The following is a 25,116-nucleotide window of genomic DNA, read 5'->3' as shown; positions in this document are numbered from 1 at the left end:
ACTCCTCTCCCTCTCCCACCCCCTCTCCCTCTCCCACCCCCTCTCCCTCTCCCACCCCCTCTCCCTCTCCCACCCCCTCTCCCTCTCCCACCCCCTATATCCATTGACTGTGCCTCTCTTCTCCATTGCCCGGTTCTCCCCCTCTCTCTAGGTGAGTTAGCTTCACATTTTCGGGAACCATTGATTCGGGTGTTTTTGATGGGGACACGAGATTCGGATAGTACGATGCGGGCAAGTAGCCTATCGAACCTGGGGGAGCTCTGTCAGTGCCTGGACTTCGCTCTAGGATCAGTTGTTCATGAGGTAAGTACAAGGCTCAGGTGAAACAGTACTTCTTGTATCTTAAAACTTTTTTTGTTGTCTAAAGCATCACGTCGTCCCTGACGTGACTCCTGTTCCTGTATATTTGACATAATCACAAAGTCAGCTGCTGTGGCAGACATGGAGCAGACTCCTGATCCCATCTCCAGCCCCTCGGTGTTACTTGTGCCCATGATGGGAAACCTCAAGATTGTGGCAGGATCCAATCTAGAGGCTGTTAAACCCAAACCGTGACCGAAGCAACTGCTTCTCCACTTAACTTGTCTTTTATCCTCAAGCTGGGAACCTGCATTGAGGCTCAAAGTGAGAGAGACAGAGAGAGAGAGAGACAGAGACGGAGAGACAGAAAGAGAGAGGGCCAGACAGTCAGAGAGAGAGACAGAGAGACAGAAAGAGAGAGAGAGCCAGACAGACAGAAAGAGAGAGAGCCAGAGAGACAGAGACAGAAAGAGAGAGAGAGAGAGACACACACACACAGAGAGAGAGAGAGAGAGACAGAGACAGAAAGAGAGAGAGAGAGCCAGACAGACAAAGAGAGAGAGAGAGACAGAGACAGAAAGAGAGAGAGAGCCAGACAGACAGAAAGAGAGAGAGAGCCAGACAGAGAGAAAGAGAGAGAGAGCCAGACAGAGAGAGAGAGAGACAGACAGACAGAGAGAGACAGACAGAGAGAGAGAGACAGACAGACAGAGAGAGAGAGAGAGACGGACAGAGAGAGAGAGACGGACAGAGAGAGAGAGACAGACAGACAGAGAGAGAGACAGACAGACAGAGACAGAGAGAGAGAGAGAGAGAGAGACAGAGAGAGAGAGAGAGACACAAAGACAGACAGACAGACAGAAAGAGAGAGAGACAGACCGAGACAGACAGAAAGAGAGAGAGAGAGACAGACAGACAGAGAGAGAGAGACAGAAAGCGAGAGAGAGAGACAGACGGAGACAGAAAGAGAGAGAGAGACAGAAAGAGAGAGAGAGACAGACAGACAGAGAGAGAGACAGAGAGAGAGAGTCAGACAGAGAGAGAGAGTGAGAGACAGGAGGGGTTATTGGGTTATGGGGATAGGTGGGCATGAGGGCTTAAGTGGGTCAGTGCAGAGTCGATGGGTCGAATGATGTGTGTTCTATTTCAGACAGAGAGAGATAGAGAGACACAAAATCCAGCCATACTTTACATCGAGTAATGACACAAATATTTAAAGGACCCAATTGGGGGCCGTTGTATCAGGCAGAACATTCAACGCTGGGTCCTACTGTTAGTGCTGTAGACACTAGAGCACATAATGCAGGCTGGTGCTGGGGAATGCTCCCCTCGAGGTGCCGATTTGAGTGGATCTAAAACATCACACTATTTTGAAGAGAAACCATGGAGCTCTCCCCGCTGAATTGGCCAATCTGGAATTATCACTTTGCTATTCCAGGGAACTTCCTGTGCATTAATGAGCTGCAGGGTTTGCTACATCACCAGCACGACTACATTGGACAAATTGGAGCGTGTGCAGGATGGAGTGTTCAAGTAGATAGGATTCATTCTCGGCCAATTACCGATGTTTTATAATAGTCCCTGTTCCCCAGTGGACCCCATGCTCAAACCATCTGCAGCTCTGAGGTATCTTCGGAGGCTGACAAACATGTTGGGATGTGAAAGACCTTATAAAAAAGCATGTGACTTCTGTTACAATTATTAGGAAATTACGCAAATTCAGATCTGTGGGCTGCAGTCTTCTTGAGGGGTCTCAGCTCCCAATCCAGTCCTTGATTTCTCCTCTCACCCCACCCCAAAAGCCTGGCATCAGCTGTTATCTCCTCTGTCGCAGCACCTTGGCCTCCACCCCCTGTGACCCAGTAAAGTGAGAGGCATGCAGCAGCAACAGAAGACCCATCCTTATCCAGAATAGGCTATCGAGTGAGCAAACTGAGCTGTGGAGGGATCTATAAAGAAGCAACCTGGGTTACATTGATTTCAGTGAAGATCCTTGAGGACTGAGCATTAGAGGCTGTTGTGTTGTTGAGATTCAGAAGCCCATGAAGAGGTGGAAGCCATTCTGGGTCAGTGAGCAGGAGCAGTTTCCTCAGTCTTCCCCACAGGTCCTGGACTTATACAGTTTACAGCTTCAGTGAGAGATCCATTCGCTCTGGTCCCATTGACCTTTCCCAGCTGCTGCCGACCTGCATTGCTGAACCAAACAATGTCACTGTGTGCAACAGAAGCCATTCCATGTCTGTATGTTGCCATTTTACTTTAAAGCAATGTGCAGGTGCGAAATCAGATTTGATTCTTGATCTTTCCCTATATCCACGCTCAGTACACCAAACCGAAATATACAAAGCGCTTAATTTCACTGACTCCGTACAAATTTAGTTTGAGGGCAAGACGGTGGCGCAGTGGTTAGCACTGCTGCCTCATGGCGCTGAGGACCCAGGTTTGATCCCGGATCCAGGTTCGATCCCTGCTCTGGGCCACTGTCTGTGTGGAGTTTGCACATTCTCCCTGTGTCCAAGACTCCAACTCCACAACTCCAAGATGTGCAGGTTAGGTGGATTGGCCACACTAAATTGCTCCTTAACTGGAAAAAATAATTGGGTACTTGAATTTATAAAAATAACAAAAATAATTCTTAAAAATAAATTTAGAGGACCCAATTATTTTTCCCCAATTAAGGTGCAATTTAGGGTGTCCAATTCACCTAAATTGGTTTTGGGGGTTAGACCCACACAGATACACGGAGAATGTGAAAACTACACACGGACGGTGACCCAGAGCCGGGATCGAATCCGGGTCCTCAGTGCCGTAAGGCAGCAGTACTAACCACTGAGTCACCGTGCTGCCCGCCTCCATATAAATGAACCTGTAGTAACTCAGTGGTGAACGGTGGAACCTCCTCATGCCTCTTGTTTGCTCACAACTACATCGATTGCTCACTGCTACATCGATTGCTCACAACTACATCGATTGCTCGCTGCTACATCGATTGCTCGCTGCTACATCGATTGCTCACGACTACATCGATTGCTCACGACTACATCGATTGCTCACGGCTACATCGATTGCTCACGACTACATCGATTGCTCACGGCTACATCTATTGCTCGCGGCTACATCGATTGCTCGCTGCTACATCGATTGCTCGCGGCTACATCGATTGCTCGCTGCTACATCGATTGCTCACGGCTACATCGATTGCTCGCGGCTACATCGATTGCTCGCTGCTACATCGATTGCTCGCTGCTACATCGATTGCTCGCGGCTACATCGATTGCTCGCTGCTACATCGATTGCTCGCGGCTACATCTATTGCTCGCTGCTACATCGATTGCTCACAACTACATCGATTGCTCGTGGCTACATCGATTGCTCACTGCTACATCGATTGCTCGCTGCTACATCGATTGCTCGCTGCTACATCGATTGCTCGCTGCTACATCGATTGCTCGCTGCTACATCGATTGCTCACGGCTACATCGATTGCTCGCTGCTACATCGATTGCTCGCGGCTACATCGATTGCTCACAACTACATCGATTGCTCGCTGCTACATCGATTGCTCGCTGCTACATCGATTGCTCGCTGCTACATCGATTGCTCGCGGCTACATCGATTGCTCGCTGCTACATCGATTGCTCGCTGCTACATCGATTGCTCGCGGCTACATGGATTGCTCGCTGCTACATCGATTGCTCGCGGCTACATCGATTGCTCGTGGCTACATCGATTGCTCACTGCTACATCGATTGCTCGCTGCTACATCGATTGCTCGCGGCTACATCGATTGCTCGCGGCTACATCGATTGCTCGCGGCTACATCGATTGCTCGCGGCTACATCGATTGCTCGCGGCTACATCGATTGCTCGCGGCTACATCGATTGCTCGCGGCTACATCGATTGCTCGCGGCTACATCGATTGCTCGCGGCTGCATCGATTGCTCGCTGCTACATCGATTGCTCGCTGCTACATCGATTGCTCGCGGCTACATCGATTGCTCGCGGCTACATCGATTGCTCGCTGCTGCATCGATTGCTCGCTGCTACATCGATTGCTCGCTGCTACATCGATTGCTCGCGGCTACATCGATTGCTCGCTGCTACATCGATTGCTCATGGCTACATCGATTGCTCACGGCTACATCGATTGCTCGCTGCTACATCGATTGCTCGCTGCTACATCGATTGCTCGCTGCTACATCGATTGCTCGCTGCTACATCGATTGCTCGCGGCTACATCGATTGCTCGCTGCTACATCGATTGCTCATGGCTACATCGATTGCTCGCGGCTACATCGATTGCTCGCTGCTACATCGATTGCTCATGGCTACATCGATTGCTCATGGCTACATCGATTGCTCGCTGCTACATCGATTGCTCTCGGCTACATCGATTGCTCGCTGCTACATCGATTGCTCGCGGCTACATCGATTGCTCACGACTACATCGATTGCTCACGACTACATCGATTGCTCGCTGCTACATCGATTGCTCGCTGCTACATCGATTGCTCGCTGCTACATCGATTGCTCTCGGCTACATCGATTGCTCGCTGCTACATCGATTGCTCGCGGCTACATCGATTGCTCACGACTACATCGATTGCTCACGACTACATCGATTGCTCGCTGCTACATCGATTGCTCGCTGCTACATCGATTGCTCGCGGCTACATCGATTGCTCGCGGCTACATCGATTGCTCGCGGCTACATCGATTGCTCGCGGCTACATCGATTGCTCGCTGATACATCGATTGCTCGCTGCTACATCGATTGCTCGCGGCTACATCGATTGCTCGCGGCTACATCGATTGCTCGCGGCTACATCGATTGCTCGCGGCTACATCGATTGCTCACGGCTGCATCGATTGCTCGCTGCTGCATCGATTGCTCGCTGCTACATCGATTGCTCGCTGCTACATCGATTGCTCGCGGCTACATCGATTGCTCGCTGCTACATCGATTGCTCACTGCTGCATCGATTGCTCGCTGCTGCATCGATTGCTCGCTGCTACATCGATTGCTCGCTGCTACATCGATTGCTCGCGGCTACATCGATTGCTCGCTGCTACATCGATTGCTCATGGCTACATCGATTGCTCACGGCTACATCGATTGCTCGCTGCTACATCGATTGCTCGCTGCTACATCGATTGCTCGCTGCTACATCGATTGCTCGCGGCTACATCGATTGCTCGCTGCTACATCGATTGCTCATGGCTACATCGATTGCTCGCGGCTACATCGATTGCTCGCTGCTACATCGATTGCTCATGGCTACATCGATTGCTCATGGCTACATCGATTGCTCGCTGCTACATCGATTGCTCTCGGCTACATCGATTGCTCGCTGCTACATCGATTGCTCGCGGCTACATCGATTGCTCACGACTACATCGATTGCTCACGACTACATCGATTGCTCGCTGCTACATCGATTGCTCACTGCTACATCGATTGCTCGCTGCTACATCGATTGCTCTCGGCTACATCGATTGCTCGCTGCTACATCGATTGCTCGCGGCTACATCGATTGCTCACGACTACATCGATTGCTCACGACTACATCGATTGCTCGCTGCTACATCGATTGCTCGCTGCTACATCGATTGCTCACGGCTACATCGATTGCTCACGGCTACATCGATTGCTCACGGCTACATCGATTGCTCACGGCTACATCGATTGCTCGCGGCTACATCGATTGCTCGCGGCTACATCGATTGCTCGCTGCTACATCGATTGCTCGCGGCTACATCGATTGCTCGCGGCTACATCGATTGCTCGCGGCTACATCGATTGCTCGCGGCTACATCGATTGCTCGCTGCTACATCGATTGCTCGCTGCTACATCGATTGCTCGCGGCTACATCGATTGCTCGCTGCTACATCGATTGCTCGCTGCTACATCGATTGCTCGCTGCTACATCGATTGCTCGCGGCTACATCGATTGCTCACGACTACATCGATTGCTCTCGGCTACATCGATTGCTCGCGGCTACATCGATTGCTCGCGGCTACATCGATTGCTCACGGCTACATCGATTGCTCGCTGCTACATCGATTGCTCGCTGCTACATCGATTGCTCACGGCTACATCGATTGCTTGCTGCTACATGGATTGCTCACGGCTACATCGATTGCTCGCTGCTACATCGATTGCTCGCGGCTACATCGATTGCTTGCTGCTACATCGATTGCTCGCGGCTACATCGATTGCTTGCTGCTACATCGATTGCTCGCTGCTACATCGATTGCTCGCTGCTACATCGATTGCTCGCGGCTACATCGATTGCTCGCTGCTACATCGATTGCTCGCGGCTACATCGATTGCTCGCTGCTACATCGATTGCTCGCTGCTACATCGATTGCTCGCTGCTACATCGATTGCTCGCTGCTACATCGATTGCTCGCTGCTACATCGATTGCTCGCTGCTACATCGATTGCTCCCGTCTGTCTGGCAGGTTACTGAGCTTTTGATAGAATTGGCAAGGGAATTGATGCCAAAGTGGGCCAGGTAACGTGTAATGCTGCAGACTGTCTTGTTTAGCAGTACTGTAACTGTACGGTGATTAGGATGTGTTTGCGGGTCACATGCGGCAGTAACTGGAACAAGCAGCATTCTGTCATAATGCATTGTCACAATCTTTTGTGCTGTTCTTGGCTTCGGGATATTTTATTACTGGGGCTGCGTCTTTCGCTGTCCTCAGAAATCAGAATAAATTCCCTCCTTGTGGCAGTCAGGCTCCTGCTAGAGGTCACTGCATTGCAAATTACTTTGTGCTGTATCTGGCAGATTGGAATTGCAATATTGATTAGAATAGAGGCAAGAGCTAGTGGGAAAGCTATGGGAGAGTTTGTGCGAAGCTGCCCGGTAACTTTGTCATATTCCCCCTGATTAACACTGGCATAGACCATGCTGTGACTGGCACTGGTGCACACAAGTCACATCACTCGTACTGTACTAGCCATTGGTCAGTGGGCAGAATACTCGGAAGATATTTTCCCCCACCCTAGTCTCAGCATGCTGGAGGAGATTGCCACCCTGTCCCAGTTCACAGAGCAATCTCAGCACAAACCGGCATTGTTTTTAGATAGTCAGCACTCTGCACACTGTAACCTTCCTGGTCACACACAGTGAATGTGCAGTAGGATTGTGGATTGCAGCAGCATAGAGCAGTCCCAGGTCCTTAATACCAAGCAGTGGGCTTGATTAGCAACCTATTCCAGATGCTTCTCGTTTACTGTACACCTCACGCAGTGTCAGGGACGGCAACAACCAAGCTGCATTAATCAAATAGCTGCCACTGCAGCGCAGTGTCATCACTATATTTGTGATCATTGTCAGTCTTTGCTCTTAAGTTAATTCTCAATTCAGAGATGAGGCCATAAAATCTAGGCTGACACCTCTGTACAGTACTGAGGGAGTGCTGCACTGTCAGAGGGTCAGTACTGAGGGAGTGCTGCAATGTCAGAGGGTCAGTGCTGAGGGAGTGCTGCACTGTCAGAGGGTCAGTACTGACGGAGTGCTGCACTGTCAGAGGGTCAGTACTGAGGGAGTGCTGCACTGTCAGAGGGTCAGTACTGAGGGAGTGCTGCACTGTCAGAGGGTCAGTACTGAGGGAGTGCTGCTCTATCCGAGGGCCAGTACTGAGGGAGTGCCGCACTGTCAGAGGGTCAGTACTGAGGGAGTGCCGCACTGTCAGAGGGTCAGTACTGAGGGAGAGCTGCACTGTCAGAGGGTCAGTACTGAGGGAGTGCTGCACTGTCAGAGGGTCAGTACTGAGGGAGAGCTGCACTGTCAGAGGGTCAGTACTGAGGGAGTGCTGCACTGTCAGAGGGTCAGTACTGAGAGAGTGCTGCACTGTCAGAGGGTCAGTACTGAGGGAGTGCTGCAATGTCAGAGGGTCAGTGCTGAGGGAGTGCTGCACTGTCAGAGGGTCAGTACTGAGGGAGTGCTGCACTGTCAGAGGGTCAGTACTGAGGGAGTGCTGCACTGTCAGAGGGTCAGTACTGAGGGAGCCCCGCACTGTCAGAGGGTCAGTACTGAGGGAGTGCTGCACTGTCAGAGGGTCAGTACTGAGGGAGTGCTGCACTGTCAGAGGGTCAGTACTGAGGGAGTGCTGCAATGTCAGAGGGTCAGTGCTGAGGGAGTGCTGCACTGTCAGAGGGTCAGTACTGAGGGAGTGCTGCACTGTCAGAGGGTCAGTACTGAGGGAGTGCTGCACTGTCAGAGGGTCAGTACTGAGGGAGTGCTGCACTGTCAGAGGGTCAGTACTGAGGGAGTGCTGCACCATCAGAGGGTCAGTACTGAGGGAGTGTTGCACTGTCAGAGCGTCAGTACTGAGGGAGTGCTGCACCATCAGAGGGTCAGTACTGAGGGAGTGCTGCACTGTCAGAGGGTCAGTACTGAGGGAGTGCTGTACTGTCAGAGGGTCAGTACTGAGGGAGTGCTGCACTGTCAGAGGGTCAGTACTGAGGGAGTGCTGCACTGTCAGAGGGTCAGTACCCAGGGAGTGCTGCACTGTCAGAGGGTCAGTACTGAGGGAGTGCTGCACTGTCCGAGGGTCAGTACTGAGGGAGTGCTGCACTGACAGAGGGTCAGTACTGAGGGAGTGCTGCACTGTCAGAAGGTCAGTACTGAGGGAGTGCCACACTGTCAGAGGGTCAGTACTGAGGGAATGCTGCACTGTCAGAGGATCCCACCTTTCATGAAATGTTGATTTGAGACTCCCTCTTGACTGAACATTAAATATCTTGTGATACTGTTCAAAGAAGAGCAGAGAATTTCACCCTTTTGACCTATATATATCTAACGAGCAACATTTGGTCATACATTTCATTGCTGTTGTTGGACCGGATGGACTACACCCCAGGGTTCTAAAAGATATAGCTGAGGAAATTGTGGAGGCATTGGTGATGATCTTTCAGGAATCGCTGGAGGCAGGAAGGGCCCCAGAGGACTGGATAGTGGCTAATGTAACACAGCTGTTTAAGAAGGGACGGAGGCAGAAGACGGGAAATTATAGGCCGGTTAGCCCGACTTTGGTCATTAATAAGATTTTAGCCGCCAGAGGAGCCCTGCCAAGGGCATCGAAGGCCACAGAACGTGGTAAGCAGCTGACTGCCTCCACCTCAGATGTGGATCCTGGGGATACGCCTAGATATAGTGGTCGAGCTAGGAAGGCAAAGCACATTGATGATCATTGAGGGCACAGGGGGAGGGTAGGTAGGGGTGAGGGGGCTGGGGGAGGAGCAGCACTATTGGGAGAGTCGGGAATTGTAAAACACAATTTACATCTTTGTGCACAACCAGTATGATGCCTCTGTGACTTTCTTCCGCAATGCGGGTCGACCTTCAAACCCTTGACCCGTTTCTCCAGGCATCTCCCCCTCCCCGTGGGCACCCACCCACCTTCCGGCTGTGGATATGTCCCCAGAGCTGTGTCCCATCCCCTGGGTGTTCGGATGTCACTGCTACATGTGTGGTGTTGCCATCGCAGTGTTCAGGCATCAAGGTGTGATTGGGATGCTAGGCAATGCCTCCATTGTGCCACATGGCCCCGCCTTCCCACGAGTATCCACTTGGGTTGTGTGAAGTGCTCACTGAACCTTGACTACCAATTTCCTATTAGCGACAGCCTTCAGCCGCATGGCCAGAGGCCTCAGCAGGTTAAATAGCGGTGGGGAATGCGGCGGCAGAGCTGGCGGGAAACTGACCGGTAGAGCAGGCGGGAAACTGACCGGTAGAGCAGGCGGGAAACTGACCGGCAGAGCAGGCGGGAAACTGACCGGCAGAGCAGGCGGGAAACTGACCGGTAGAGCAGGCGGGAAACTGACCGGTAGAGCAGGCGGGAAACTGACCGGTAGAGCTGGCGGGAAACTGACCGGTAGAGCTGGCGGGAAACTGACCGGTAGAGCAGGCGGGAAACTGACCGGTAGAGCTGGCGGGAAACTGACCGGTAGAGCTGGCGGGAAACTGGCCGATAGAGCTGGCAGGAAACTGACCGGCAGAGCTGGCGGGAAACTGACCGGTAGAGTTGGCGGGAAACTGACCGGCAGAGCAGGCGGGAAACTGACCGGTAGAGCTGGCGGGAAACGCGCTGGCTGAGCAGGCGGGAAACTGACCGGTAGAGCTGGCGGGAAACTGACCGGTAGAGCTGGCGGGAAACTGACCGGTACAGCAGGCGGGAAACTGACCGGTAGAGCTGGCGGGAAACTGACCGGTAGAGCTGGCGGGAAACTGACCGGTACAGCAGGCGGGAAACTGACCGGTAGAGCTGGCAGGAAACTGACCGGTAGAGCAGGCGGGAAACTGACCGGTAGAGCTGGCGGGAAACTGACCGGTAGAGCAGGCGGGAAACTGACCGGTAGAGCTGGCGGGAAACTGACCGGTAGAGCTGGCGGGAAACTGACCGGTAGAGCTGGTGGTAAATGCGCCGGCAGAGCAGGCGGGAACTGACCGATAGAGCAGGCGGGAAACTGACTGGTAGAGCAGGCGGGAAACTGACCGATAGAGCAGGCGGGAAACTGACCGATAGAGCAGGCGGGAAACTGACCGATAGAGCAGGCGGGAAACTGACTGGTAGAGCTGGCGGGAAACTGACCGGTAGAGCTGGCGGGAAACTGACCGGCAGAGCTGGCGGGAAACTGACCGATAGAGCTGGCGGGAAACTGACCGATAGAGCTGGCGGGAAACTGACCGGTAGAGCTGGCGGGAAACTGACCAGTAGAGCTGGGGCGGGAAACTGACCGGTAGATCAGGCGGGAAACTGACCGGTAGAGCTGGCGGGAAACGGACCGGTACAGCTGGCAGGAAACTGACCGGTAGAGCTGGCGGGAAACTGACCGGCAGAGCAGGCGGGAAACTGACCTGTAGAGCAGGCGGGAAACTGACCGGCAGAGCAGGCTGGAAACTGACCGGTAGAGCAGGCGGGAAACTGACCGGTACAGCAGGCTGGAAACTGACCGGTACAGCAGGCTGGAAACTGACCGGTACAGCAGGCGGGAAACTGACCGGTACAGCTGGCAGGAAACTGACCGGTACAGCAGGCTGGAAACTGACCGGTAGAGCAGGCTGGAAACTGACCGGTAGAGCTGGCGGGAAACTGACCGGTACAGCAGGCTGGAAACTGACCGGTACAGCAGGCGGGAAACTGACCGGTACAGCAGGCTGGAAACTGACCGGTAGAGCAGGCTGGAAACTGACCGGTAGAGCTGGCGGGAAACTGACCGGTACAGCAGGCTGGAAACTGACCGGTAGAGCAGGCTGGAAACTGACCGGTAGAGCTGGCGGGAAACTCCATGAAAAACCCGCCACAAATTAACTCAGAAATGTTTCCACTGAATTCTGCCCTTAGTGTGTTCAGAAAAGATAGAGTAGGAAAAAAGGAGGTGGGGTGACAGTACTGATTAGGGAAGACCTTATAGTATTGGAAAGAGGATACGTCCGGGATGGGGCAAGGACAGAATCCACATGGTTAGAGTTGAGAAGCCATCGTGCTGCCCCAGGATAATAAAGTGAGGAATTTCTGTTATGTGTGCAGGAGAATTTCCTTGATCACTATGTTCTGGGCCCAACTCGGAAAGAGGCATTGCTCGATCTGGTGCTGGGGAATGAGGTGGGCCATGCGGAGCAAGTGTCTGTGGTGGGCATTTCAGTAAGAGTGGTCATCATCAGGTTTAGCGGAGTAATAGGTAAAGCAAGGAACAACAAAAGTAATAAGTCTGTCTTGGAAGAAGGCTAATTTTAATGTGATGAGACGAGATGGGGCAGCTCGGTAGCACAAGTGGATAGCACTGTGGCTTCACAGCACCAGTGTCCCAGGTTCGATTCCCCGCTGGGTCAGTGTCTGTGCGGAGTCTGCACGTTCTCCCCCTGTCTGCGTGGGTTTCCTCCAGGTGCTCCAGGTCCTCCCACAGTCCAAAAACGTGCAGGTTAGGTGGATTGGCCATGATCAATTGCCCTTAGTGACCAAAAAGGTTAGGAGGGGTGGTTGAAGGAAGTGGGGTGGAGATAATGGAACTATCTGTAATCTTCTAATCTTCTCTAGAGGATTAAAGGGTGACAAAAGTGACACGTTTATTTAAAACAGGATGTAAGAACTGTCCTAGCCACCACAGGCCAGTTAGTTTAACATCAACAGTGGGTAGATTTTAGAAACAATCAGGAAAAGAATGAGCAGCTACTTGGGGAAGTTTGAGTTGATTCTGGAAGTTCAGCACAAATTTGTAATGGGCAGATTGTGCATGAGTAATCAAATTGAGTTTCTTGATTAACAGAGAAGGTTGATGAGGGGAATTGTCTATCTGCATTTTAAGAAAGCATTTGACAAGGTACCACTCATTCTTATCAAATGGCAGAGCAGCTATAAACCAGGAAATGGAAGGAAAGGAGGAATTCTGGAAAATTAGTCATCAGAGAAGTAATATTGAGAAAGTTGTTGGAGCTATGGGCTAATAAGAACCCAGATCCTGATAACTTCATCCTAAAACCATAAGAACTAGGAGCAGGATTAGACAAATCAGTGCCTCGAGCCTGCTCCACTATTCATTATGATGGGGCCGCACGGTAGCACTAGTGGTTAGCATAGTTGCCTCACAGCTCCAGGATCCCAGGTTTGATTCCCGGCTTGGGTCACTGTCTGTGCAGAGTCTGCACATTCTCCCAGTGTGTGCGTGGGTTTCCTCCGGGTGCTCCAGTTTCCTCCCACAGTCCAAAGATGTGCAGGTTAGGTGGATTGGCCATGCTAAATTGCCTTTAGTGTCCAGAAAGGTTCAACGGGGTTACTGGGATAGGGTGGAAACATGGGCTTAAGTAGGGTGCTCTTTGCAAGGGCCGGTGCAGACTCGATGGGCCGAATGGCCACTCTCTGCACTGTAAATTCTATGATGCTATGATCATGACTGATCTCACTCCAGTTGAACTCCTGAACTCCACTTTACTGTCCATTCTCCATAACCCTTCAACCCATTACTAATTTAAAATCTGTCCATCTCCCTCGATTTACTCAATGTCGCAGCATTCACTGCTCTCTGGGATAATGCGTTGCAGATTCCAGACATGTGAGGTGTTAGCCTTTGTTAACTTTGAAACTGCTGGAAGCCAGTGTGTGCCTTGCTGGGGTCCAATTTGAAAAACAAAAAACAAAAGACTTTATAAAGGAGCCCAGCTGACGATATATATATTCTTTTTCCTTCATTTCTCGACTGTGACGATGAATCCAGGTATTGGCTCCAAAAGCAGGGAAGCTATGTTGATCCTTTATAAACTTTCTGTTGGGCCACAACTAGAATAATGAGTCTAGTTCTGGTCGTCACACTTTAGAAAGGATGTTGGGAACCTTTTTTTTAATTACAAATTTAGAGTACCCAATTCATTTTTTCAATTAAGGGGCAATTTAGCGTGGCCAATCCACCTACCCTGCACATCTTTGGGTTGTGGGGACGAAAGCCACGCAGACACGGGGAGAATGTGCAAACTCCACACGGTGACCCAGAGCCGGGATCGAACCTGGGACTTCGGGGCTGTGAGGCAGCAGGGCTAACCCACTGCCCCACTCTGCTGTCTCGGATGTCAGGAACCTTGAGAGGGCGCACAGGAGATGGACCAGATTGATTCCATGGATGAAGGATTTTAGCTACAAGGTTACGCTGGAGAAACTGAGTTGTTCTAATCAAGCAAAGGAAATTGAGAGGAAATTTGGTAGAGGCGTTGAAGATTATAACAGCCTTAGATAAGGCAGACAAGGTAAAATTGTTCCCCTTAGCTAAGAGTACAAGGACTAGAATCATTGAAAGTTTATGGCATTGAAAGAGGCCACTTGCTCCATTATGTCTGCGCCAGTTGGAAAACAAGCCAGGACACAGATTTAAGATTTTGGGTCGGAGATGTATGGGGAATGTGAGGGAGAACTTTGTTTCGACAACAAGTGGCAATGGCCTGGACCTCACTGCGCACGAGGGTGTCGGAAGTGGAGAAGATCAATGATCTCAAAAGGAAATTGGATGCGCAGTTGAATGCAATAAATCTGCAGAGCCATAGGGATGAAGCAGGGGAGTGGGATTGACAGGTCTGCTCTGTGCAGAGCCTGCATGGACCTGATGAAGCAGGGGAGTGGGACTGACAGGTCTGCTCTGTGCAGAGCCTGCATGGACCTGATGAAGCAGGGGAGTGGGACTGACGGGATTGCTCTGTGCAGAGCCTGCATGGATCTGATGAAACAGGGGAGTGGGATTGACGGGATTGCTCTGTGCACTGCTGCATGGACCTGATGGAGCAGGGGAGTGGGATTGACGGGATTGCTCTGTGCAGTGCTGCATGGACCTGATGGAGCAGGGGAGTGGGACTGATTGGATTGCTCTGTGCAGTGCTGCATGGACCTGATGGAGCAGGGGAATGGGACTGATGGGATTGCTCTGTGCAGAGCCTGCATGGACCCGATGGAGCAGGGGAGTGGGATTGCTCTGTGCAGAGCCTGCATGGATCTGATGGAGCAGGGGAGTGGGACTGACGGGATAGCTCTGTGCAGTGCTGCATGGACCTGATGGAGCAGGGGAGTGGGACTGACGGGATTGCTCTGTGCAGAGCCTGCATGGACCCGATGGAGCAGGGGAGTGGGATTGCTCTGTGCAGAGCCTGCATGGATCTGATGGAGCAGGGGAATGGGACTGATGGGATTGCTCTGTGCAGAGCCTGCATGAACCCGATGGAGCAGGGGAGTGGGATTGACGGGATTGCTCTGTGCAGTGCTGCATGGACCTGATGGAGCAGGGGAGTGGGACTGACGGGATTGCTCTGTGCAGTGCTGCATGGACCTGATGGAGCAGGGGAGTGGGATTGCTCTGTGCACAGCCTGCATGGATCTGATGGAGCAGGGGAATGGGACTGATGGGATTGCTCTGTGCAGAGCCTGCATGGACCCGATGGAGCAGGGGAGTGGGACTGACGGGATTGCTCTGTGCAGAGCTGCATGGACCCGATGGAGCAGGGGAGTGGGACTGACGGGATTGCTCTGTGCAGTGCTGCATGGACCCGATGAAGCAGGGGAGTGGGATTGCTCTGTGCAGAGCCTGCATGGACCCGATGGAGCAGGGAGTGGGATTGCTCTGTGCAGTGCTACATGGACCTGATGAAGCAGGGGAGTGGGACTTTAATTTTAGTCACAGAATCTACAGTGCAGAAGGAGGCCATTCGGACCATCAAGTCTGCACCGGCCCTTACAAAGAGCACCCTACTCAAATCCATGTATCTATCCTATGTCCGGAACCCAGTACCTTACAGGACTGCTCTGTGCAGAGCCTGCATGGATCTGATGAAGCAGGGGAGTGGGATTGACGGGATAGCTCTGTGCAGTGCTGCATGGACCTGATGGAGCAGGGGAGTGGGACTGACGGGATTGCTCTGTGCAGTGCTGCATGGACCTGATGGAGCAGGGGAGTGGGATTGACGGGATTGCTCTGTGCAGAGCCTGCATGGATCTGATGAAGCAGGGGAGTGGGACTGACGGGATTGCTCTGTGCAGAGCCTGCATGGATCTGATGGAGCAGGGGAGTGGGATTGACGGGATTGCGCTGTGCAGAGCCTGCATGGATCTGATGGAGCAGGGGAGTGGGACTGACGGGATTGCTCTGTGCAGAGCCTGCATGGATCTGATGGAGCAGGGTAGTGGGATTGACGGGATTGCTCTGTGCAGTGCTGCATGGACCTGATTGAGCAAGTGGCTACTTTCTGTGCCATGAATGATTCTGACTCTATCTTCATTACTAAAATGTCTCATCTCTCTATTATCTGGAATCTCTTTCGCATCTTTTCCATGGTCGTGTTATCCTTCCTGAATTAATGCACCAAAACCAATTTGAGAAAATCAGTAATGTGAGTTGTGTAAGTGTGTGCCTGCCGCTTGCTGAAGTGAGACAGACCTATATATCTCTCTGAGACACTGGATTTAGGGAGCTGCCTCAAGAAGGTGAGGTTTCTATGTCAGAATCAGCCTGGGTTAGATGCTACACTCCAGTACATGAGCTCCTATAGACCTGACACCAGGTGTGTGAGCACCTGGACATTCTCACTCTGCTGTCTCTCCCATTTCCTTCCAGGTAGCTGCATGTCTTGCTGCCATTGTAAAGACAGAACGGGAACCAGAGGTGCGTCGGGCTGCAGTCCATGTCACAACTCTCTTACTCCGGGGACTCGGTGAAAAGGCACTTCAGGTAAGGGAAGCATTTGAGTTTTGAGGTCAGAAAGAAGAGGGGATGAGCAGGTGCCTGGTATTAATGCCTCGAGAGGGAGCCCATTGTACCGTTGGGTTTTAGGCTATCGTGGAAACAGGTTTCTCACCAAGAACCTGAGCACACATAGAATCATAGAGGTTACAGTGCAGAAGGAGGCCATTCGGCCCATTGAGACTGCACTGACCCCGGGAAAAATCATCCCACCGAAGCCCATGCTTCCTCGCTATCCCCATAATCCCATTTACCCCGCCAAACCTTTTTTGGACACAAAGGGCAATTTAGCCTGGCCAATCCACCTAACCCGCACGTCTTTGGACTGTGGGAGGAAACCGGAGCACCTGGAGGAAACCCACGCAGACACAGGGAGAACATGCAGACTCCGCACAGACAGTGACCCAAGCCGGGAATCGAACCTGGGACCCTGGTGCTGTGAAGCAACTGTGCTAACCACTGTGCTACCGTGCCGCCCATAAGCATGAAACTTGGTCAAAGGGAGGTCATGTCTGACAAATCTGTTCTTTGAGGAGGTAACAAGGAAGTTAGACAAAGGAGAACCAATGGACGTGATTTATTTAGATTTCCAGAAGGCCTTTGACAAGGTGCAGCTGTTAAATAAGTTAAGAGCCCATGGTGTTAAGGGTAAGATCCTGGCATGGATAGAGGGTTGGCTGACTGGCAGAAGGCAGAGAGTGGGGATTAAGGGGTCTTTTTCAGGATGGCAGCCGGTGACTAGTGGTGTGCCTCAGGGGTCTGTGCTGGAACCACAACTTTTCACAATATACATTAATGATCTGGAAGAAGGAACTGAAGGCACTGTTGCTAAGTTTGCAGATGATACAAAGATCTGTCGAGGGACAGGTAGTATTGAGGAAGGAGGGGGGCTGCAGAAGGACCTGGACAGGCCAGGAGAGTGGGCAATGAAGTGGCAGATGAAATACAATTTGTAAAAGTGTGAGGTTATGCACTTTGGAAGGAGGAATTTAGGCATAGACTATTTTCAAAATGGAGAAATGCTTCGGAAAGCAGAAGCACAAAGGGACTTGGGAGTCCTTGTTCACGATTCTCTTCAGGTTAATGTGCAGGTTCAGTCGGCAGTTAAGAACGCAATTGCAATGTTAGCATTCATGTCGAGAGGGCTAGAATACAAGACCAGGGATGTACTTCTGAGGCTGTATAAGGCTGTGGTCAGACCCCATTTGGAGTATTGTGAGCAGTTTTGGGCCCCGTATCTAAGGAAGGATGTACTGGCCTTGGAAAGGGTCCAGAGGAGATTCACAAGAATGATCCCTGGAATGAAGAGCTTGTCGTATGAGGAACGGTTGAGGACTCTGGGTCTGTACTCGTTGGAGTTTAGAAGGATGAGGGGGGAATCTTATTGAAACTTACAGGATACTGCGAGGCCTGGATAGAGTGGGCGTGGAGAGGATGTTTCCACTTGTAGGAAACACTAGAAGCAGAGGACACAATCTCAGACTAAAGGGACAATCGTTTAAAACAGAGATGAGGAGGAATTTCTTCAGCCAGAGGGTGGTGAATCTGTGGAACTCTTTGCCGCAGAAGGCTGTGGAGGCCAAATCACTGAGTGTCTTTAAGATAGAAATAGATAGGTTCTTGATTAATAAGGGGATCAGGGGTTATGGGGAGAAGGCAGGAGAATGGGGATGAGAAAATATCAGCAATGATTGAATGGCGGAGCAGACTCGATGGGCCGAGTGGCCTAATTCTGCTCCTATGTCTGATGGTCTTACGGTTATGATCAGTTCTGTGCACTTTGAGAGGCTGGTGATGTGCACAATAATGATGAACGAGTCCTTCTATGTTGTCTGTCTGTATCTAATCTGTTTCCTCTCTAAATAATAATGACAGACCTCTGGGATTGTCCGACAAAAATAAGGAGAGGAAGGCTGCACTCTGCACTGAATTACTGTAAGAAGTCTTACAACACCAGGTTAAAGTCCAACATGTTTGTTTCAAACACTAGCTTTTGGAGCACTGCTCCTTCCTCAGGTGAATGTAAGACTTCTTACTGTGCTCACCCCAGTCCAACGCCGGCATCTCCACATCTCTGAATTATCTGATTAATCAATATTAATGGGGTGACATGGTGGCTCAGTGGTTAGCACTGCTGCCTCACGGTGCTGAGGACCCGGGTTCGATCCTGGCCCCGGAGTCTGTGTGGAGTTTGCACATTCTCCCCGTGTCTGCATGGGTCTCACCCCCACAACCCAAAGATGCAAGGTAGGTGGATTGGCCACGCTAAATGCCCCTTAATAAAAAAAACAACAAAAGAAGGGAAGGGAATCGAGGATTATGGGGATTAGGCAGGAAAGTGAAGATTATCAAATCAGATCAGCCATGATCGTATTGAATGACAGAGTAGACTCGATGGGCCAAATGGCCTACTTCTGCTCCTGTCTTGTGGCCTTATGGATTTTTTTACTGCATTGTAGGCACTGTATAAATTCGGGGTCTGGTGGAGTAACAGTAGTTTTCACTGAATCAACTATTTAAATTATTCTTTATTGATGTTTATATAATGAGCGACTCACCAACCTGCAGGATATCAATATCTCAACTTTTAAAAATGGTTAATGGGATGTGTGCTTCACTAGCTGGGCCAGTGTTTATTGCCCATCCCGGGTGATGTGAGCTGTCTTCCTGAACCGCTGAGGTCTGTGTAGGTAAACCAAGTGCTGTTTAGGAAGGAGTTCCAGGATTTTGACCCAGCTGCAGTGAAGGAACGGCAGATATATTTCCAAGCCAGGATGAAGTGTGATTGGGTTTGGAAAGTGCTGTTGAAGGAGCCTTGGGGACGTTCTGCAGTGCATCTTGCACAGGGTACACACGGCTGCCATTGTTCACTGGTGAAGGAGGGAGTGAAGTTTTAATACAGCAGATTGAGGGGTGCTGATTGAGAGGGTGCGTTGTCCTGGGTTATGTCAAGCTTCTTGAGTGTTGTTAGAGCTGCACATATCCAGGCAGGTGGAGCACATTCCTGACATGGAAATGCATTGGAGATGGCTCAGAGGCACCTTTTTGTTTATTTGTTTATGGCATGTGGGTGTCACCGGCTAGACCAGCTTTTATTGCCCATCCTTAATTGTCCTTGCGAAGTTGCTGGTGAGTTGCCTTCTTGAACTGCTGCGGTTCATGTGGCATAGGTCCATCCACCATGCTGTTAGTGAGGGGCTTGATTAGATTGATACCTGAAATGAATAGACTCATTAAATCATTGAATTTACAGCACAGAAAGAGACCCTTTGGCCCATCGTGTGTGTGCCGGCCATCCAGCAGCTGTCTATTATAATCCTACTTTCCAGCTCTTGCTCCGTAGCCTTGTGTGTTCTGGTATTCCCAGAGCTCATCCAAATGCTTCTAAATATTGTGAGCGTTTCCCTCTCTACCAGCCTGCCAGACAGTGAATTCCAGTTTCCAATCACTCTGGCTGAAAACACTTTTCCTCAAAGCCCCTCGAAATCTCCTCCTTACTATTAAGGAATAATTAAGGAATCTGTGGAATTCACGACCACAGAAAGTAGTTGAGGCCAAAACTTTTTTATTTTCCAGCAGGAATGAGATATCGCTCTTGGGGTTAAAGGAATCGAGGGATATGGGGGCAAGGCAGAATCAGGGTATTGAACTTGATGATCAGCCATGATCATAATGAATGGCAGAGCAGGCTCGAAGGGCCGAATGGCCTCCTCCTGCTTCTATTTTCTATATATTCGATGTATGTTGCCATGTATGAAATAGTTGACCAGCCCAGTCAGTATTTCCTGCCTAGGAAGTAACAGAAAGGGTGGATAAGGGTAATGTTGTGGATGTGGTGTACATGGACTTTCAGAAGGTCTTTGATACAGTGCCACACAACAGACTTGTGAGAAAAGTTATAGACCATGGAATAAAAGGGAGAGTAGCAATGTGGATACAAAATTGGCTGAATATTAGGAAGCAGAGAGTAATGGCCAATGGATATTTTTCAGACTGAAGGTTTGTAGCCGTGTTTCCCAGGGGTTGGTTTTGGAAACCTTGCTTTTCCTAATGTATAATAATGATCTAGATCTTGGTGTGCAGGGGACTCTTCACCAACTGGCTATCAGGAGTTGAACATCTTTCTTCCTCACTCTGTATCTCGGGACTGTGGAGTTAATTCTGTTGTCCTCTCTGCTGCAGGTTCTGAGTGATGTTCTGCGAGATCTCTATCGATTGTTGAAATACGTGATTCAGACAGATGATGATGAGCTGGTGGTGCGGCATGCGCAACTCTCACTGGAGGAACTGGACCATATTGTCAGAAGATTTCTGTTCCCACAGGAAAAACTGCAGAAAAAAATTGTGATCCTTCCTTAATGAAAGTTCGCAGAACCTCTTCGCATTTAACTCTGGGATCAGGGATGAACCTGTTTTGAATGTCCTTTCAGTCCGAAAGGAACAGCATTAGAACTGTGATGGAACTCCAGCAACGCTGCGCCATGTTTAGTTTGGGTCTAACTCCGCTGCATACAAACAGCGACGTTTGGGGCGATGACTGCCAGACCTGTCATTAAATTTGTTCAATCTTTCTACCTTCTTTTCAAGGTTCCTTGTAAGTTGTGTTTCTCAGGGTGACTCTGACAACACCATTCTTCAGTTGATGAGGGACAGAGAGATCACATTGCTGCCACCCTCTCTACTGAACAGGCTGTTTGCTGGGTTAATGGGGGGAGGGGGGTTGACCAACTCTGCATTTTGAGTTAGGTTCAGATTTTGAACACTTCCTGACACAGATCGTGGCCAAATGTAAGACGAGGTGCTTCATCTCCATTTTGGGTCCTTGGCCCCAATGTGTCTGCCAGTGACAGATTTTGCAGCTGTATATGGACGGTGAGGGAGACGGCAGCAATTATATCAGTAATGTTCAGAGATTGTCTCCCCACTGACAAAAGGTCATCAACCTGAGACACTCATTTCCCCTTCCACAACTGACTGTTTACAGCATCTTTATTGGGCTGTAATGTCCTGGCCCCAGCGTGGATTTGGGGGGTAGCCTAAAGATGTGTGAGGGATTCCCACTCTGAGGTTCCCAGGGAAGGTTTACGCGGCAATTATCCGAAGCGCCATCTTTCCCTGGAGATTTGTGCTGGGCTGGGAACCATCAGACAGAATAGTTCTGACAATTTTACACCAATAGTTACTCGGAAAGAATTAGAAGAAATGAAACCACTTTAAACTTCAGAGGAACGGTTTTAAGCACCCAGACTGAGCTGCACACAGGACATCTCCCACATTCCAGAACCCCCCCTTCCCCCCATGAGATTGCCCCTGACCCCCCAGCCCAATGGGACACCCCCCGCCCCCAGCAACCTGCACCTGCAGGCCCGACTTTGTATACCCCCCTTCCTCCTCCCAAGGGGTGAATCCACACCCCAACACCCCTGGAGGAACCCGACCCGACACCCCGGATGTTCAAAAAAGGGAATAGGGATAACCCTGGGAATTACAGGCCAGTTAGTCTTACTTCGGTGGTAGGCAAAGCAATGGAAAGGGTACTGAGGGATAGGATTTCTGAGCATCTGGAAAGACACTGCTTGATTAGGGATAGTCAGCACGGATTTGTGAGGGGTAGGTCTTGCCTTACAAGTCTTATTGAATTCTTTGAGGAGGTGACCAAGCATGTGGATGAAGGTAGAGCAGTGGATGTAGTATACATGGATTTTAGTAAGGCATTTGATAAGGTTCCCCATGGTAGGCTTATGCATAAAGTAAGGAGGCATGGGATAGTGGGAAATTTGGCCAGTTGGATAACAAACTGGCTAACCAATAGAAGTCAGAGAGTGGTGGCGGATGGCAAATATTCAGCCTGGAGCCCAGTTATCAGTGGCGTACCGCAGGGATCAGTTCTGGGTCCTCTGCTGTTTGTGATTTTCATTAACGACTTGGATGAGGGAGTTGAAGGGTGGGTCAGTACATTTGCAGATGATACGAAGATTGGTGGAGTTGTGGATAGTGAGGAGGGCTGTTGTCGGCTTCAAAGAGACATAGATAGGATGCAGAGCTGGGCTGAGAAGTGGCAGATGGAGTTTAACCCTGACAAGTGTGAGGTTGTCCATTTTGGAAGGACAAATATGAATGCGGAATACAGGGTTAATGGTAGGGTTCTTGGCAATGTGGAGGAGCAGAGAGATCTTGGGGTCTATGTTCATAGTTCTTTGAAAGTTGCCACTCAAGTGGATAGAGCTGTGAAGAAGGCCTATGGTGTGCTAGCGTTCATTAGTAGAGGGATTGAATTTAAGAGCCGTGAGGTGATGATGCAGCTGTACAAAACCTTGGTCAGGCCAAATTTGGAGTACTGTGTGCAGTTCTGGTCACCTCATTTTAGGAAGGATGTGGAAGCTTTGGAAAAGGTGCAAAGGAGATTTACCAGGATGTTGCCTGGAATGGAGAGTAGGTCATACGAGGAAAGGTTGAGGGTGCTAGGCCTCTTCTCATTAGAAGGGAGAAGGATGAGGGGCGACTTGATAGAGGTTTATAAGATGATCAGGGGAATAGATAGAGTAGACAGTCAGAGACTTTTTCCCCGGGTGGAACACACCATTACAAGGGGACATAAATTTAAGATAAATGGTGGAAGATATAGAGGGGATGTCAGAGGTAGGTTCTTTACCCAGAGAGTAGTGGGGGCATGGAATGCACTGCCTGTGGAAGTAGTTGAGTTGGAAAAGTTAGGGACCTTCAAGCGGCTATTGGATAGGTACATGGATTAGGGTAGAATAATGGAGTGTAGGTTAACTTCTTAAGGGCAGCACGGTAGCATTGTGGATAGCACAATTGCTTCACAGCTCCAGGGTCCCAAGTTCGATTTCGACTTGGGTCACTGTCTGTGTGGAGTCTGCACATCCTCCCCGTGACTGCGTGGGTTTCCTCCGGGTACTCCGGTTTCCTCCCACAGTCCAAAGATGTGCAGGTTGGGTGGATTGGCCATGAAAAATTGTCCAAAATTCTATGATTAACCTAGGACAAAAGTTCGGCGCAACATCGTGGGCCGAAGGGCCTGTTCTGTGCTGTATTTCTCTATCTATCTATCTCCACCTCAGACCTGAGCAGCCAAATTCCATCCACTGACCTGAGCACTTACCATCTCTTGCCCCTTTAAACCTGCCGCTTCCCACAATCCAGTGCAATAAAAAAGGAGCTGCGGCCTCCCTGGGTTTGTTGCCGTTACATCGAATTGTGGCCTTCGCTGCAGGCTCCAGCCAGCTTTACAGAGTTGGTCAGAGTACTTTAAACTCTTCCAGTGGGACAGGGTCTTGCCCTGCTGGGTGGAAGTTATGGCCCATTCTGTTTCTATTCCTTTCTCAGAGTTACAATAACAATGCTCAGAATAGATGGGGAAACCCCGAATCCAACTCTTTGCTCCAAAAACTAATTCCAATTCAAATTGAATCAATTCCTGCTCCCCACAAGAGACAAACGAGATCCAATCTGACAACACAACATATAAAACAAAAAAAGAGTGGCTAAGGTAAATATTGGTCCTTTAGAGGATGAGAAGGGAGTTTTAATAATGGGAAATGAGGAAATGGCTGAGGAACTGAACAGGTTTTTTGGGTCGGTCTTCACAGTGGAAGACAGAAATAACATGCCAGCGACTGATAGAAATGAGGCTATGACAGGTGAGGACCTTGAGAGGATTGTTATCACTAAGGAGGGAGTGATGGGCAAGCTAATGGGGCTAAAGGTAGACAAGTCTCCTGGCCCTGATGGAATGCATCCCAGAGTGCTAAAAGAGATGGCTAGGGAAATTGCAGATGCACTAATGATGATTTACCAAAATTCACTAGACTCTGGGGTGGTCCCGGTGGATTGGAAATTAGCAAATGTGACACCACTGTTTATAAAAGGAGGTAGACAGAGAGCGGGAAATTATAGGCCAGTGAGCTTAACTTCGGTAGTAGGGAAGATGCTGGAATCTATCATCAAGGAAGAAATAGCGAGGCATCTGAATAGAAATTGTCCCATTGGGCAGACGCAGCATGGGTTCATAAAGGGCAGGTCATGCCTAACTAATTTAGTGGAATTTTTTGAGGACATTACCAGTGCAGTAGATAACGGGGAGCCAATGGATGTGGTATATCTGGATTTCCAGAAAGCCTTTGACAAGGTGCCACACAAAAGGTTGCTGCATAAGATAAAGATGCATGGCATTAAGGGTAAAGTAGTAGCATGGATAGAGGATTGGTTAATTAATAGAAAGCAAAGAGTGTGGATTAATGGGTGTTTCTCTGGTTGGCAATCAGTAGCTAGTGGTGTCCCTCAGGGATCAGTGTTGGGCCCACAATTGTTCACAATTTACAGAGATGATTTGGAGTTGGGGACCAAGGGCAATGTGTCCAAGTTTGCAGATGACACTAAGATGAGTGGTAAAGCGAAAAGTGCAGAGGAAACTGGAAGTCTGCAGAGGGATTTGGATAGGTTAAGTGTATGGGCTAGGGTCTGGCAGATGGAATACAATGTTGACAAATGTGAGGTTATCCATTTTGGTAGGAATAACAGCAAACGGGATTATTATTTAAATGATAAAATATTAAAGCATGCTGCTG

At 50.1% G+C, this 25,116-nt stretch overlaps 1 protein-coding gene across 2 annotated transcripts in view; it reads left to right on the top strand.

Moving 5' to 3' along the window:
- The window catches only part of tango6 (transport and golgi organization 6 homolog (Drosophila)), a 120,086-nt gene extending 98,979 nt beyond the window's left edge, over window positions 1-21,107 (top strand). Inside the window, exons 11-13 of one of the 2 annotated variants that reach the window (XM_038806160.1) lie at window positions 152-303; window positions 16,403-16,516; window positions 20,711-21,107. In XM_038806160.1, the coding sequence (XP_038662088.1) occupies window positions 152-303; window positions 16,403-16,516; window positions 20,711-20,887 (443 nt within the window). In that variant the 3' untranslated portion in view covers window positions 20,888-21,107. Of the gene's footprint in view, window positions 1-151; window positions 304-16,402; window positions 16,517-20,710 lie in introns of those variants that run through there. The other variant, XR_005461731.1, reaches the window with a different exon arrangement.
- The last annotated feature ends 4,009 nt before the right edge of the window (window positions 21,108-25,116 follow it).

The sequence above is a fragment of the Scyliorhinus canicula genome, chromosome 9 (assembly GCF_902713615.1).
Source record: "Scyliorhinus canicula chromosome 9, sScyCan1.1, whole genome shotgun sequence".
NCBI classification, from domain to species: domain Eukaryota; kingdom Metazoa; phylum Chordata; class Chondrichthyes; order Carcharhiniformes; family Scyliorhinidae; genus Scyliorhinus; species Scyliorhinus canicula.
This window is presented reverse-complemented; position numbering and strand designations above follow the sequence as displayed.